Source organism: Watersipora subatra, chromosome 6, assembly GCF_963576615.1.
Source record: "Watersipora subatra chromosome 6, tzWatSuba1.1, whole genome shotgun sequence".
Classification (NCBI taxonomy): Eukaryota; Metazoa; Bryozoa; class Gymnolaemata; order Cheilostomatida; family Watersiporidae; genus Watersipora; species Watersipora subatra.
In genome coordinates, this window is record NC_088713.1 from 22,292,810 (window position 1) to 22,307,662 (window position 14,853).

Sequence of the window (14,853 nt, forward strand, 5' to 3'; positions counted from 1 at the left end):
ATCGGCTCACCATCGAGTCTGTTTATCGGCTCACCCGCGAGTCTGTTTATCGGCTCACCCGCGAGTCTGTTTATCGGCTCACCCGCGAGTCTGTTTATCGGCTCACCCGCGAGTCTGTTTATCGGCTCACTCTCGAGTCTGCTTATCGGCTCACTCTCGAGTCTGTTTATCGGCTCACTCTCGAGTCTGTTTATCGGCTCACCCACAAGTCTGTTTATTGACTCATCAAGTTGTGTGAACTCGCTCTTGAGTTGGGAGTTGTCTATCCTTGTCGAGTAGAATTTACTTCAAGGCATTAAAAGAGACCATTGTGACCAGGAAAGGGATAAGTGTATGCTGTCAAAGTTGACAAAATACACATGAAGTCATGGTATCTGGTGGCTATCAGTTGTAAATCCTTGGTCCAGACTCACGCTTCAAGTTGGCTTTGAGACGGCTTTAGGTATACACTGGAGGCCAGATAATCCTATCCATAAAAACTTGTGGTTATGTAAAAAAGGCAAGATTTAGTCATAATATAAAGTGACCATCAGTGCCACACAATTTCTGAAGTGCTCGGCTAACTGAGCACGTTCAACAGAGCATCCCTGAGTGTAGAAAACGTGCTTTCTTAAAGGTTGATTTGCAAGAAAATTCACATTACAGTTATTTGGTATCAAAAGATTCACCATGTCTTACTCTGTTGTGTTGTAGGTGCAAAATATATGGGAATGTGATTACAAGCTCTTAAAAGCTAAAAAAGGAACAGTTAATCGCAGCCACACGAGACCGCCGTAGTTTGGATTCGCTTTCCAAAACGGCTCAAATGGGATGTAGCTGTTACAGGATGGTTTCTGTTTACACTTTCATGCAACCTCATTCGTCGAAATATTTTCATAAATATACTTCACGCATTCAAAAAAACCATGTCTATTGTTCTTACGCGTCTATTTTATCGTCATTGTAATGCTGTCACTTTTAGCACTGATATCTTATAACTTACCATAAAAATTCGTTAAAATTTTTAACCTTAGCTCGAAGGAGTACGTATCATTGTCTGATAATAATGATGAGCCTGTTGGTCACCTGTGATAATCGAAAAGTGCTGAAAAAATTATTGGCGAAGCTTTGGGTCACGGGATCATATTACGACTTGACGATTGAATAATGCCGAAACAAAACTGTAAAGTAGCGAGCATCTATATTTAATACGGGGACTTTGGTAAAACCCGAAATGTTTGTCATAAACTAGTGCTACGATATGTTTTATAGTGAGCTTTTTTATTGGCCTTTCAATTCACGTGAAAACATCACGTGACAAGGCGATAACCAAACTGTAATGAATACGTCAGATAAATAAACACATTCCAATCTACGGCGGCTTTTCGTGTTTGAGCTTTTAAGAGCTTTTAATCACATTTCCACATATTTGGCACCTGCAACACAACAGAGTAAGACTTGGTGAATCTTTTGATACCAAATAACTGTAATGTGAATTTTGTTGCAAGTCAACCTTGAAAGAGAGTTGTCCTTTTGGCTATTAACGCTACATTTTAGCGGGTTTTTTACACTTTAGCCAAAAAGACAACTCTCTTTTAGTACCCGTCTCATCTTGGTCAGATGAAAATTAGTTGTAGCTTTCAAGCCATAACAAATTTAGACCATAAAACCATCTCGTAAGCAACCATTTTTATTGGGATCTCTCAGCATAGCAAGACCTAAAGTTTGTAAAAAAAATCACATTTATGTACATCAATCAAATCATCACACTTTCGATGGAACAATCTTTAGCATAGTAAGATACATGTTAAAAGCACTAAGAAAAAATACCATGCAGAAGATTCAAACCCAGATATCCAGATTTGTCAGCAAACGCAATATTACTGCACCACCTCATCACCTTGCTGTATCATGGAATAATTATGCTTACAGTTACTGAATGTGTCGCTCATGGCGCATATAGCTGCTAGCAAACTAGTTATAGCAAAGCAGCATCACTGTCATGTTTCCGACATTTTCTAAACAAAAGCTTTTATTGCATATTCTGGCAATCATGACATTTTAGCCACTTTTTAGATGAACATCCTAACTCATGGTTTCAAAAAAACATTTGTCAGACCTGATCAGACTTTCACTCAAATGTAACGGATTATCTGAAATAAAGTAATGTTATACCATAGCTTGTGTTCTTTTAATGCAAGTTTGAGATGTGCAACTGTCAGTAAGGCTAAACAAAAAAATTCTTTCGTAGTACTAAGCATTGTTCACAGATGTCTGTTTTCAGATTCACGAACTCAGAGTGGTGCAAGACTAGTGAATTCTTACATTACCCCCTTACATTAACCAACACTTTGCTGTGCAAAGTTTCACGAGTTTCTATTAAATGGAGGACACGCTTCCGACTGTAATAATCCATGCTTACAAACGAATTGTTAAACTTTGTAACCATAGCAACAAGTATCACTTCCGTTTACTCTTCAAAAATATCATACATAGGAGTTGCTCTTTGTTTGAAGAAATTATCAACATGGGAGAAAATCTGTATGTAGCAATATTCTCTCAAGCTTACACAAATGTCAGGTCACAACTGAGTCAATGTATTTTTTGCCCCCACAAGGCGCATTAATAAGTCAAAGTTTTTCTAAAAAAATGGTGGTCATGCCCTTTAATATAGTGCACCCTGTGTGTTGACCAAGTTCTAAAAACTTGTGTACCCTTGGCAGCTGAGCTACAGTCACCGCCTGGCAAACCAACAATGAAACTTCCTGCTAAGTATACAGCAGAGATGTACTACTAATCACTATTAACTTGTTTAAGAAACCCTCAAAAATGGCATCATTAATGCAACATGCTTTTGGGACTCAGTAGTAACTTGGACAGTGGTGGCAAGTTAAACCCCCACCAGCGGATAAATTGTGGATGCATAGGCTAAGGTAAAGTCAGCTTCTGTTGTTAGAGCTTTTGAGAAAGTCGGCATCAATGTTGAACAGGACCTAGCAAGTGAATTCAATTCAGTGAGTAGATAACAATGAAGAGGATTCCGAGATGTTGCACAATAGCGCGGCTGTCTAATTTGTAAACCGAGGATGAAAACTGATAGTTTCATGAAAAGTGAGTATTTTATTCTGTAAAGTTGACTAAGCAGATTTTGTTGTTGTTGAAATAACAAAACTATAATAGAGATATATATTATAAATTGCATAATTAATATATATTTAATATCCAAATATATTATGTAATGTTAATTATATATTATAAAATATATTATATATATAATATATTATATATAATTAATCATATTATAATTTTATTATATAATATTTGTTATATTATGTATATATATAATTATATTATACAATATTATATATGTAAAATTAATTATGATATATAATGTTATATATATTATATAGCTTTATACAACGGATGTATAAAGCAAAGAAGTACAGATATCATCTTTATTCTTATACTTTACATATGTACAGATGTAAAGCACAGAATTGTGACTGTGCCCTATAGTGTAGAAAACGCGTAGTAGCTCACCTACGTATGTAAATTCTTTGTAGTCAAGCAGGAGAGAATTTACAAAATAGGTTTTTGTAATATTGGTTGCTATTTGTAAGCGTGGCTCTCGCAAAAATGGTAGGATTTTACCAACTGCTCAACAGTAGCCATTAGAACCTAATCGTACCGATTAGTCATACATGCTATAATTAAAATATAATATATATAATATTATAAAATGTTATTATATAATATATTAATAATAAGTTAATATTTTATAATAATATATACAATATATAATAAATATTGTATGTAATATTATAAAATATTACCTCTATATTATATAATATATTATATAGGCATATACAGTATATTATATAATATTAATTATACAATGTATTATATATGTATACTAATTATATCATATAGTACTGTATTACCGGTATACATACTGTGGTATTATTCATATATTATATAGCTTTCTACATTTATCAAGTACAGATATAGAACAATATAGAAAACACAGTAGTTGTTTAGTTACTTTAGCAAGTTTTTTGTAAACAAGCAGGGGAGACAATTTATAAAATAAGTACATTGTGATATTGGTTGATATTTATACTTTATAAGCAAAAATGGTAGACAACTTCTCAATAGTAGAAACTAAATACCCAGTCATACGAGCTAAAATTGAACCTTTCTCATACCGGTATATGGTATAATGGTTAGAATCTTCAAGTTTACACGGATATCTTTTTAAACTGCAAAACCTTGTGACTGCTACAGGAAATAGCATTGTATTATCTGGCATCCGAGATATTTTCTTCAAGTCACGCGCAATAATAAGCTTTTTGTGGTGACCATGCATTACTATTTATTTCAATAACTAACCGTGCAGTGATATGTAACGTGATAACTAAAAGTAAAATGTTGGACAAAACTAGAGAAGGAAGCTAGAGATGAATGCAGTCTAATTTTTGGGCTTTATGTAAATCTGCATAGCATACAAGAGTATTAAATCATGTGAAAGTATTAACTTTGCGATGATATAGTTGGTAAAACGACCGACCAATAATCAGCGACCTTCACTAAGTGACCAATCACAACAGATGTAAAAGAATAAGGTAACTAATCAAGCACCAGCAGTGAAATTTTCAGTAAAAAGTTGAAAAAATTAAAAAACGAATGCTAGTAAGAAATAGAAAACGTGACACTCCAACAAATGCAACTGGTCGCGGCTAATCTAAGGCACTGGCTCATAGCTCTCCGTGTCGTGGAAGGGGGTGACGATTACCCACGGAGTCACTGTTGCTAAACTCGGTGTCGCGTGATTTCTAAAACAAAATGACAGAGAGATAAGACAACTTCTTATGCAAAGAACTCTCATCCAGAGCAATGAGATTGTTTTATTTCAAAATATTCTTTCTTGAAAATAAAAAATGATAATGACCTTGTCTATAACAACCAGAGGTCAAAAAATTGTACTGTTTGTCTAACTGACCAACATAAAATTTGAAATCAAGACTATTAGATATTTGTACATACTTAATACATAAATTCTGCTTAAATTATTTTGACTAGTACAAGACAAATTTGAAAATGCAAATTTTCGACATTGTATTAGTCGAAATGCATTATTTCGACTAATACAGCAAACAGACCTTCTTAAACATGAAGGTGTTAATAGAAGTTTGTATTCAAGCATCCAAAATTACAAATAAATCATCTTTGTACTATACACAAGTATCTTGTTATTTAGGCAGCGAGGGTCAGCAAATAATCTCTAAGATGTTAACAAGGAATCTCCTCAAAAACACAGCCATCCAATTAAAGAATGAGACAATATTGGTTCTATTCTCATTCAAAGTATTTCAGTCAATCTAAAAATGTTTTTCTCAAGGTTGGCTAATAGTAGAAACAGTAGTGATTGCATACGCCCCCTCGAGGAATTACAGAGAACTACTGGTAATGGCAGCCAATAAAAGCAAGAGAAGACAATTCTAACAGTAGGCTGAGGATGTTCATGAAGCGGCAGGAAGCTTCCTAAGAAAACAGAAGATATGAACAGAAACTGCCTCGAAAGAACAGAGTCTTGAATACAAAGTTTCACCAGAAAGATAGACAGGGAGTGCAGAACCAAGCGCAACTAACAGAGAGGGACGGATACATTAATCATACAAAATATATCGTGTTTTTCTTGTAGATCTTGGCAAGAAGTAACCCTATATGGTTACTGATTAACATTGCTAACCAGTTTTATCTTTATCCAAAAATTTACACATAAATTTGGATGTTGGAAAAAGAACTCCATCACACATGACCTGCTCGAACATTTGGTTTAGCAGTCAGGCCCGTTACATCAGCGCCCCTCAATCAGCTTGCTGCAGCGGTGACCTGACCACCAGGATATTTCCAGATAAAAATAAACAAGACTTGATTGCAGTTAAAACGCTCACATCAGGTAAAAGTTCAATTTTGACATCTAGAGTTGCAAAAAGACCAACAGAATAGAGAGGCGTTATGCTGAAACTTGAACATAACAGCTGATATCAACTGTAGCAATAATAGCAATTAGTGATGTCATTTTGTATGTATTTTTCTTTCCAGCGTTTTAACAGAGTTCATGTTCTGCTGATTTTAATCTTGAAATATCCTGGCTATCAGATCATAAAATCTGTTAGAATAGACTCAAAATGGGAACTATGTTTATCATAACGTTTACTATAATAAGAGCCATGTCCATCTGTAGGTAGCCATGCCAAGAGCATTATTACAAAAAAACTTTGCGCTGCAAGGGAATCAAACCCGGGTACTCAGATTCCCAGTCAAGCACACTACCGTCAGTGACACTCACTCACATTTCTACATCCAACTATAATTACACAGATTCTTATGCCACATGTAGTACATAGTACTTAGAGAGTACTAGTAGATAGAAAGATACTAGTTTGAGGGCATCATTCACTAGTGTTACATGCTACGAAGTTTTGTCGTATTTTTATCTTCGTAGCATGTAAATTGTTCAAAATGTCGAATCTTTCAATTTTCGAAGCTATTCAAATGTCCGTTTCAAGGGGGATAATTTTGAAAACATCGTAGCAACAACGAAGTACTGCGTATCATGTAAACATCGATATTCGTATTATTGCGCAAATCTTTGTGATCGGAGGTTGGATTTTCACCAATTTCATTAGTTACGTTCTTACAGCATCTCTGTTTTTAATGCACGTGTTTTAAAAATATTATCTTCAAAATAAAAAATATTAACTCCGAAATTTAAAGAAATATTTCTTACACGCTTTGACATTGGCGTTAGACGCATTTTAGGAATGCCAGCTGCAATATAATTTACGCGCCCCGTTGTAGATAAAAGCGCAACAGACTAATATAGAAAACGTGGAGTTGCACGACAATTTCTTCGTATCACGTAAACCCATCAAATACGAATAATTGGGAGTTGTGCGACCACTCCTGCGTATCATGTAAATTCGTCCTCATTCCTACGATCAAAACCACAACTTTGAAGCTCAAAAATTCGTAGCATGTAACACTAGTGATTGACACATATACCATTTGCCACTAAACAGGTTTTTGTATACATTTTTATAAAATTTATCATAATAAACTGGGTTTTACCAACTTCAATCAAAAACATCGGCGCCTCAATCAAACCTTCATAGTAGAAGTTTAGTATTTGGCTATGACAAACTTTAACAGAAGTTAATCAACGTAAGAAACTAATTTTTGCAGAGAAAGCTTCTACATTACATAAAATTGTTAGAGTTGTGCACCCTTGGTTGACAGCAGAAAATGAGCGCCTGATAAAGAAAGAACAGAGCTGAGAGACCTAAGAGAAACACACGCACAACACAGACCTTCAAAATCAAACAACTAGTCAATGAGAAGCAAGCAAGCAGTGGTGTGCATATTTATGTACTAGACTAAACATTGCATGACTCAGCACAACTGGAGTTAGCTATGCGTACCACAGCCCAGCTTACCTCAGAAGTTGTGTCACCCTGCGTATATACAACCGATGCTGCTACATCAACACATTACCATGTTAACTGTCGCTATGGAGCACTTTTATTTAGAATTATATTGCAGTAACAGGACTTATGCATACTTATGCTAGCATCAGAATAAAAAAATTCAGATGCTTTAACGACTGCTAACACTTCAAAGCCTGTGCCTGATATAATTTGGGGAGTTGTTTTCTCACCTAAGAAAACTTGGCTGGGTAGTTTCACTTTGCTTTTCTGCACTTTCGGTTTGCATAGGATTAAGAAATTTTTGTCTCTTTATTCGTGTCTCTTGATTCTTAGATCAATTCTGAAGTTTCAAGACGATTAGATAATTAGTTGTTGAGATATCGCCGAAAGACCGATGGCTGCTGGCAGAACATTCGTTTTGAATGACACACTGAATGACAATTTTTGGTAATGAAGGATCTCTATTAGACAAAACTAGAAAGCATCTTCTCCTCAGCAACAACAGCTCTACACGGAAACTATTTGTTTTTCTAATCATAACAAATATATACACTCTATCAGACTCAGTGTACCGCTATTATTATGTTTTTTTCAGTTATCTCTGAAGCATCACTTTTTTGAAAGAGTGTGAAAAATCTATTTACTTTATGTGATTTCAGTTTGTTTACTGAATTCTGCAAGCTACAAACTTCAATATGATATTCAGTTTAAAATGCTTTTACAGTCGATGGAGAGTTGTTGATATGGTCTAAAATCAGGTGACCTGCTTGTATATGCAGGGTCAGGCTTCAATGTGCTAAAGATTTGCAGGAATCTACTAAAAAAAACACAAAATAAAAAAAGAACTTCTATCATCCAATTACAAACATCAGAAAGCTGGGTCCTACACTCCACAGACCACTATACTTCACATCTACCAGACATGGCAGATGACCAGACATGTTTCTATAAAAATGTAAGGAAAATTAAAGTACACACCTCAATTGAGCTCGCCTCTTGTTTAGCTTCAGTAATCGGCACAGAGTCTTCCGTGTCGGAGACGTACCCATCCTCCCCGATGTATTTGAGAGGCTCAACGAACAAGGGGTTAGCGGAAAGTGCTAGGACATTCCTTGGTGAGTACTTGTGAAGCCACTCCTTGCTACACAGAAACATACAAGCATAACAGACTTCATTTAAAGTACCTGTTACTACTTGTCTGCCCCAGTCTGTCTGCCCCAGTCTGTCTCCGTCTGCAAGTATCCGTCTGCTTGTAAGTCACTAACCTCTTTTTTGTCTTTGTTTCTGCATTTATCCGCCTGTGTCCACATTAATATGTCTGTCTGTGTGTCCACAGTAATATGTCTGTCTGTCCACATTAATATGTCTGTCTGTGTGTCTACATTAATATGTCTGTGTGTCTACATTAATATGTCGTCTGTCTGTGTGTCTTCATTAATATGTCTGTGTGTCTACATTAATATGTCTGTGTGTCTACATGAATATGTCTGTCTGTGTGTCTACAGTAATATGTCTGTCTGTGTGTCTACAGTAATATGTCTCTCTGTGTGTCTACATTAATATGTCTCTCTGTGTGTCTACATTAATATGACTGCGTGTCTACATTTTCAAGTGTATCTGTCTGTCTGTCTACAGTTGTCCACCTGTCTGTGTGTCCAAATTTATCTGTCTATATGTGTGTCTGCATTTATGTGTTTGTCTGTGCATCTGCATTTGCCTGTTTGCCCATAGCTATCTGCCTGTTTTGTATCTGCATTTACCTGTCTGTGTGCCTACAGTTAGCCGTTTGTCTGTGTGCCTGCATATACCTGTATGCATTATACTTATCCATCTGTGTGGTGTGTGTGTGCGCGTGTGTTGCGGGTATGTCTATATCTATCTGTCTGTCTACAGTGATTCGTCTGTCTGTGTGTCTGAATTTATTTATCTGTTTTTCTGTCTGCAACTATCCATATGTCTGTGTGTAAATTGAGCTACCTGACTGTCTACAGTTATCCGTCGGTGAATGTATTTGCATTGATCTGTCAGTCAGTCTAAACTTATCTGTCATCCGTGTGTCCATCTGTGTGTCTCTGTATGTCTGACTACCCAACTATTACCACTTATCCGCTTATCTATGTCGCTTAGAACTTTCCAACAACGAATAACCATCTGTCACATATTCTAGCAGATCTTGTATAAAGTTTGACACCCTATTCTCTATGAATGTCTCTATGAATGTCTCTATGAATGTCGATTGCTCGGCACATCAATATAACAAGTTTTTTAAAGAATTATTTGCCCCACTCTATAGCCAGTCTATTATCATGTGTGTGATTACCCAATAGGTAGCCAAACTCCAACATTACGCAAACAAATCATACACGGGTAACAAACAAGCTATCAAATAACTTTTACACCAATTACCGCAGTGCATACATACTTAGTATGAGCTCCAAACAAAATGGGAAGATACTCATCTACGGGTATCATTCGCGAGATTGGATCTTGAGCTAAAAACTTTGTCATACCTCGCCTTGTCAATGCATAGCTCAAGGTCCAATACGTGTAACTACAAGAGAAAAATATAGATTATAACAAAGACAACTTTCAAAAGCCCTAAGGCTATAGAGTCAATCCTTTACTTGTGAGCACCTGAACAAATGGCTCTCCAAGATGCATTAAAGGTTTTAGCAAACATTTGTTTTTACTTTAAAAGTAATTTCCACCGCAAAGTTCAAATTTTCTCAAAACAACAGTTTTTAGGTGAAGAACGTGGTACAGAGTGAAAACAAAATGTAAAAATAGCATAATACTGCTACAATGCATAAGCTAAGTTATTTTAAACTTAACATAGTGTAAGTTAGAGTAAGCAATGTAACTCTATTAACTGCTATACAGCGTAAACTACTCATTGTCTGGATAACTCTATGGCAATGTAAAGATAAAACCACTTTTTATTGATTTCTAATACTTATACTAGTGACCTGACAGTACGGTGAGCTGTGAGAGATCATCAGGTATGCCAATAAAGCACCAAGTAAATATATATGTAAAATTATTTTTGATGCATCAAAACACATTTGATTGGCAAAGATTGTTTGAATCGGACATTTCATGCTGAAAGTCATGAGTTCGAACCCTGCATGGTGTAATCTTTTTCCAAACTTCCAACTATGGCTTCAGACAGACGGACATGGCTCTTATATAGTACAAATTATTATACAACTTAATAATTTAATGTAGTAGTTTTACTTTTTCTACGATGTTATATATTTATTTGATTTTAATGTCATACATAATTACTTGCAGTATTTACGAAGGAGTTACAGGCGCTTAGATTGTGTAACGCATTGACAGAATCACTTAGCATTCTTATATGAATCTTTGTTTCAACATACAACAGTTACAAAATCACAGCAATTCACCAGCCACATTGCTATGACGAACCTATGTTTTAATGCTAATGCTTGATTGGCTAGTAGGCGGTATGTCATAAGAATATCCTACAAGTACATGTGGTGCCAATTCCTTACCAACAAACTTGAACTTTTAACATATTAACAAATGGTTAAAAATAAAATTTAGGCAAATAAATATAGGATGTTGAGAGAATCTTCTGAATTACAAAAATATCTCTACCAGAATGTTGTTAGCTGTAATCTATACAAATAAATTTTAATGTTTGTCTGTCTGTTGCTTGTGTGTCCAGTTATAGCGAGAAAATTTTAGGAACAAAAAATCTGGTTTGCACAAGTTTTGAACACTGAGCCTGCAGGTCTGCAGCTGACCCACTGAGCCTGCAGGTCTGCAGCTGACCCACTGAGCCTCCAGGTCTGCAGCTGAACACTGAGCCTCCAGGTCTGCAGCTGAACACTGAGCCTCCAGGTCTGCAGCTGAACACTGAGCCTCCAGGTCTGCAGCTGAACACTGAGCCTCCAGGTCTGCAGCTGAACACTGAGCCTCCAGGTCTGCAGCTGAACACTGAGCCTCCAGGTCTGCAGCTGAACACTGAGCCTCCAGGTCTGCAGCTGAACACTGAGCCTCCAGGTCTGCAGCTGAACACTGAGCCTCCAGGTCTGCAGCTGAACACTGAGCCTCCAGGTCTGCAGCTGAACACTGAGCCTCCAGGTCTGCAGCTGAACACTGAGCCTCCAGGTCTGCTTGTGATAAAATAATTGTGCACATAATTATGCAACACTTGCAAAAATACTAGCATAACTGACACATAACGTCATGACGCATCGTAACGCCAAGATTGCTTCGCGGCTCTTATTATAGTAAAGATTTAGACTAGCTTAAGTTACTCAAATTTATTGAGTAATTGTTTTATTACCCGTATGACGTCAGGCATTCATTTAGTATTTACTATAATAAAAATTAGGTTATAGATTAGGAAAAAAAGTAGTGCATGGGATTCAAACTCCTGACAATCAGCATGGTAGATCAATATTCTAACAAACGCACCAATCAACCACCTTCCGGTAATTTGGAATAAGTTTGGAGATACTTAATCTCGGTACTGTTGTCACAGAGCCATAGGGACCCTCCAGTCACCGTGGTCACTGGACCAAGCCTTCCTACCATCGGAGAAGGTTTGACCACTGGTTAGTAAACTCTGACAACTGAGCAAACAACAAAAAATCCGAGCTATAAATAAAGAGAAAAGTGGGCGGAGCCTAGCGGAAGACAATCGTATAAAATAAAGAAAACACCATCGTTCCAGCAGAGCAGCGCAAGCTCTCTGCATGACTGTCAATTGTTGTAAATACATTTGATTTCATGTATTTATATACATGTATATTTTGGCTGAAATATATTTAGTGACTAAACACCCATTATTTATATTTGCATTTTTTGACTGTCTTGAGGAGAAGTAAAGGGAACCGACATTTTCCTTTACATCACGTTATCGGCACCCAGGGAACTAGGGAACCAGACTGCCAGTGAGCTAGCACCGATAACAAGTCAGCCAAAAGCTATTTTTACTGAACATGACAGCGACATCGCAAACTTCATGAGCAGACGACTCACCCTGGGTAAACAAGATGCTGAGCATTACTAACAAAGTCTTCATCATTCTGCATAATCTTCCTACCAATGTACCTGCAACAGACAAGATAATCTTGTTATTTAATTATTTGCGATCGTGACATAAATATGTGCTACTAGCTAGTCAATAATAATGACAAACTTAGCAGTTTATAGAATCTGCCATCCGGGTAGAGATTTTTCTGCTAGCCTGAGAGTATTTTTCTATTGTTCGTGTTTTCACAACAAGGTCCAAAGATGTTTTTAATTAGCAAAGGTTTTTGGCATCATTTATGATGTTTGGTCACATATTAAAGGTTGACTTGCAAGAGAATTCACGTTACAGTTATTTGGTACCCAAAGGTTTATCATGTCTTACTCTGCTGTGTTGGAGGTTCAAAATATGTGAAAATGTGGTTACAAGCCCTTGAAAGCTAAAAAATGAACAGTTAATCACAGCCATCACAAAAACGGCCTAAGGTTGGAATCCCTCTCAAAATGGCTCAAATGTGACATAGTTGAACACGATGTACTTCTGTTTAAACTTTCATGCAACCTCATTCGTCGAAATATTTTTACAAATAAACTTCACGCATTCAATAAAACCATGTCTATTGTCCTTACACGCCTATTTCATTATCATCGTAATGCTGTCACTTTGAGCACTGGTATCTCAAAACCTAGCCTGAAAATTCATTTAATTTTTTAACCTTAGCTCGAAGGGGTGCATTTCATCTTCTAATAAACGCGAGGAACCCGTTGGTCATCTGTGATGGTCGAAAAATGCTGCAGAAATTTTTCGCGCTATTTGGCAGAAAGTATGGGTCACATGGTCACATTATGACTAGATGATTAGACCAAACTAAAACGAAACTGTAGCGAGCTTCTATAGTAGCATCTAAGTAGCGAGCATCTATATTTGATAAGGGCTTTCCGGTAGGACCCGAAGTGTTTGTCATAAACTAGTGCTATGAGACGTTTTATATTGAGCCTTTTATTGGCCTTTAAATTCACGTGAGAACATCACTTGTCGAAACAATAACCACACCGAGTTCAGTACGTCATCGAAATAAAGTGATTCCAACCTACAGTCATTTTTTTATCTATTTATTTTTGAGCTTTTAAAAGCTTGCAATCACATTTCCACATATTTTGCACCTACAACACAACAGAGTAACACATGGTGAATCTTATGATACCAAATAACTGTAATGTGAATTTTGTTGCAAGTCAACCTTTAATAAAAAATCAAATAATCAACAAGATGAAATGATTTAACTGTGTGTCGACCTCTCAAAAATCGGATACGATGTCTGCTTTGTTTGCTGCCAGCAGAGGCTGAGTGTGTTTTTAAAACCGCTGCTGCACAAACATGTTACTGTGAACATGTCTGAGCCCAGCAGCGGGGTCCTTGATGACTGGAGACATGCCCAGTTACAGAAAGTAATTTAAGGGTGGATGTAATTTCTGTCACCGTTGATGGCCATAGCTGACACACAGCAGATAGCGGATATGCATCAGATAGCTGTTATGCATCAGATAGCTGTTATGCATCAGATAGCTGTTATGCATCAGATAGCTGTTATGCATCAGATAGCTGTTATGCATCAGATAGCTGTTATGCATCAGATAGCTGTTATACATCAGATAGCTGTTATGCATCAGATAGCTGTTATGCATCAGATAGCTGTTATGCATCAGATAGCTGATATGAGTCAGATAGCTGACACGCACCAAAAGCATTCTAAAAAATGCTTTTTCTTCAGATTGTTAAAGTTAAATGATAAAAGTTATAAGAACAGAGTTTCTTTGAACCTCATAAAAATCCCACAACAAGCCTTTTAGTCAGGTACAAGGTTGGACTAAAATTGAATGCAAGTGTGAGACATGAACCTTTGATGATATTAATAGATAGAGACAGCTCATAAACTTGTTAGAGGTAAATACAGTAGTATAAAGGTCAGTCAATGGTTAGGGAACTCACAGGAGGTCCCAGCCGCCGATATGACTGTCAGCTTCTGCCATCATCTCATAGAAGAAACGAATAAAATTAATTCGAAATCTGACATCATCCTCGAAAATTAGAATCCTCTCATAACCCTTCTCCTCCATCTAGTAACAGAAGTAGGGAAAAACCTAAGGCTCTCGACTGGCAGAACGAGACACTGGGAATGACAGTTAGTATAAGTATGATGGTGTTAATATTATATAATATGATTGTGTTAATATTATATAATACGATGGTGTTAATATTATGTAATATGATGGTATTAGTATTATATAATATGATGGTGTTTATATTGTATAATATGATGGTGTTAATATTCCCACGACCAAATGAGCGGAGCGAAGTTTGAGAGTTTTTATGATAAAT

At 36.5% G+C, this 14,853-nt stretch overlaps 1 protein-coding gene across 2 annotated transcripts in view; it reads right to left on the reverse strand.

Moving 5' to 3' along the window:
* Positions 1–4,155: 4,155 nt before the first annotated feature.
* Positions 4,156–14,853, reverse strand: part of LOC137398530 (glycosyltransferase 25 family member-like) — a 36,428-nt gene continuing 25,730 nt past the window's right edge. Inside the window, exons 12-17 of one of the 2 annotated variants that reach the window (XM_068084648.1) lie at positions 14,464–14,591; positions 12,483–12,554; positions 9,892–10,020; positions 8,448–8,610; positions 7,479–7,496; positions 4,156–4,811 (exon numbers count right to left, since the gene is read on the reverse strand). In XM_068084648.1, the coding sequence (XP_067940749.1) occupies positions 4,734–4,811; positions 7,479–7,496; positions 8,448–8,610; positions 9,892–10,020; positions 12,483–12,554; positions 14,464–14,591 (588 nt within the window). In that variant the 3' untranslated portion in view covers positions 4,156–4,733. The remainder of the gene's footprint in view (positions 4,812–7,478; positions 7,497–8,447; positions 8,611–9,891; positions 10,021–12,482; positions 12,555–14,463; positions 14,592–14,853) is intronic. The other variant, XM_068084649.1, reaches the window with a different exon arrangement.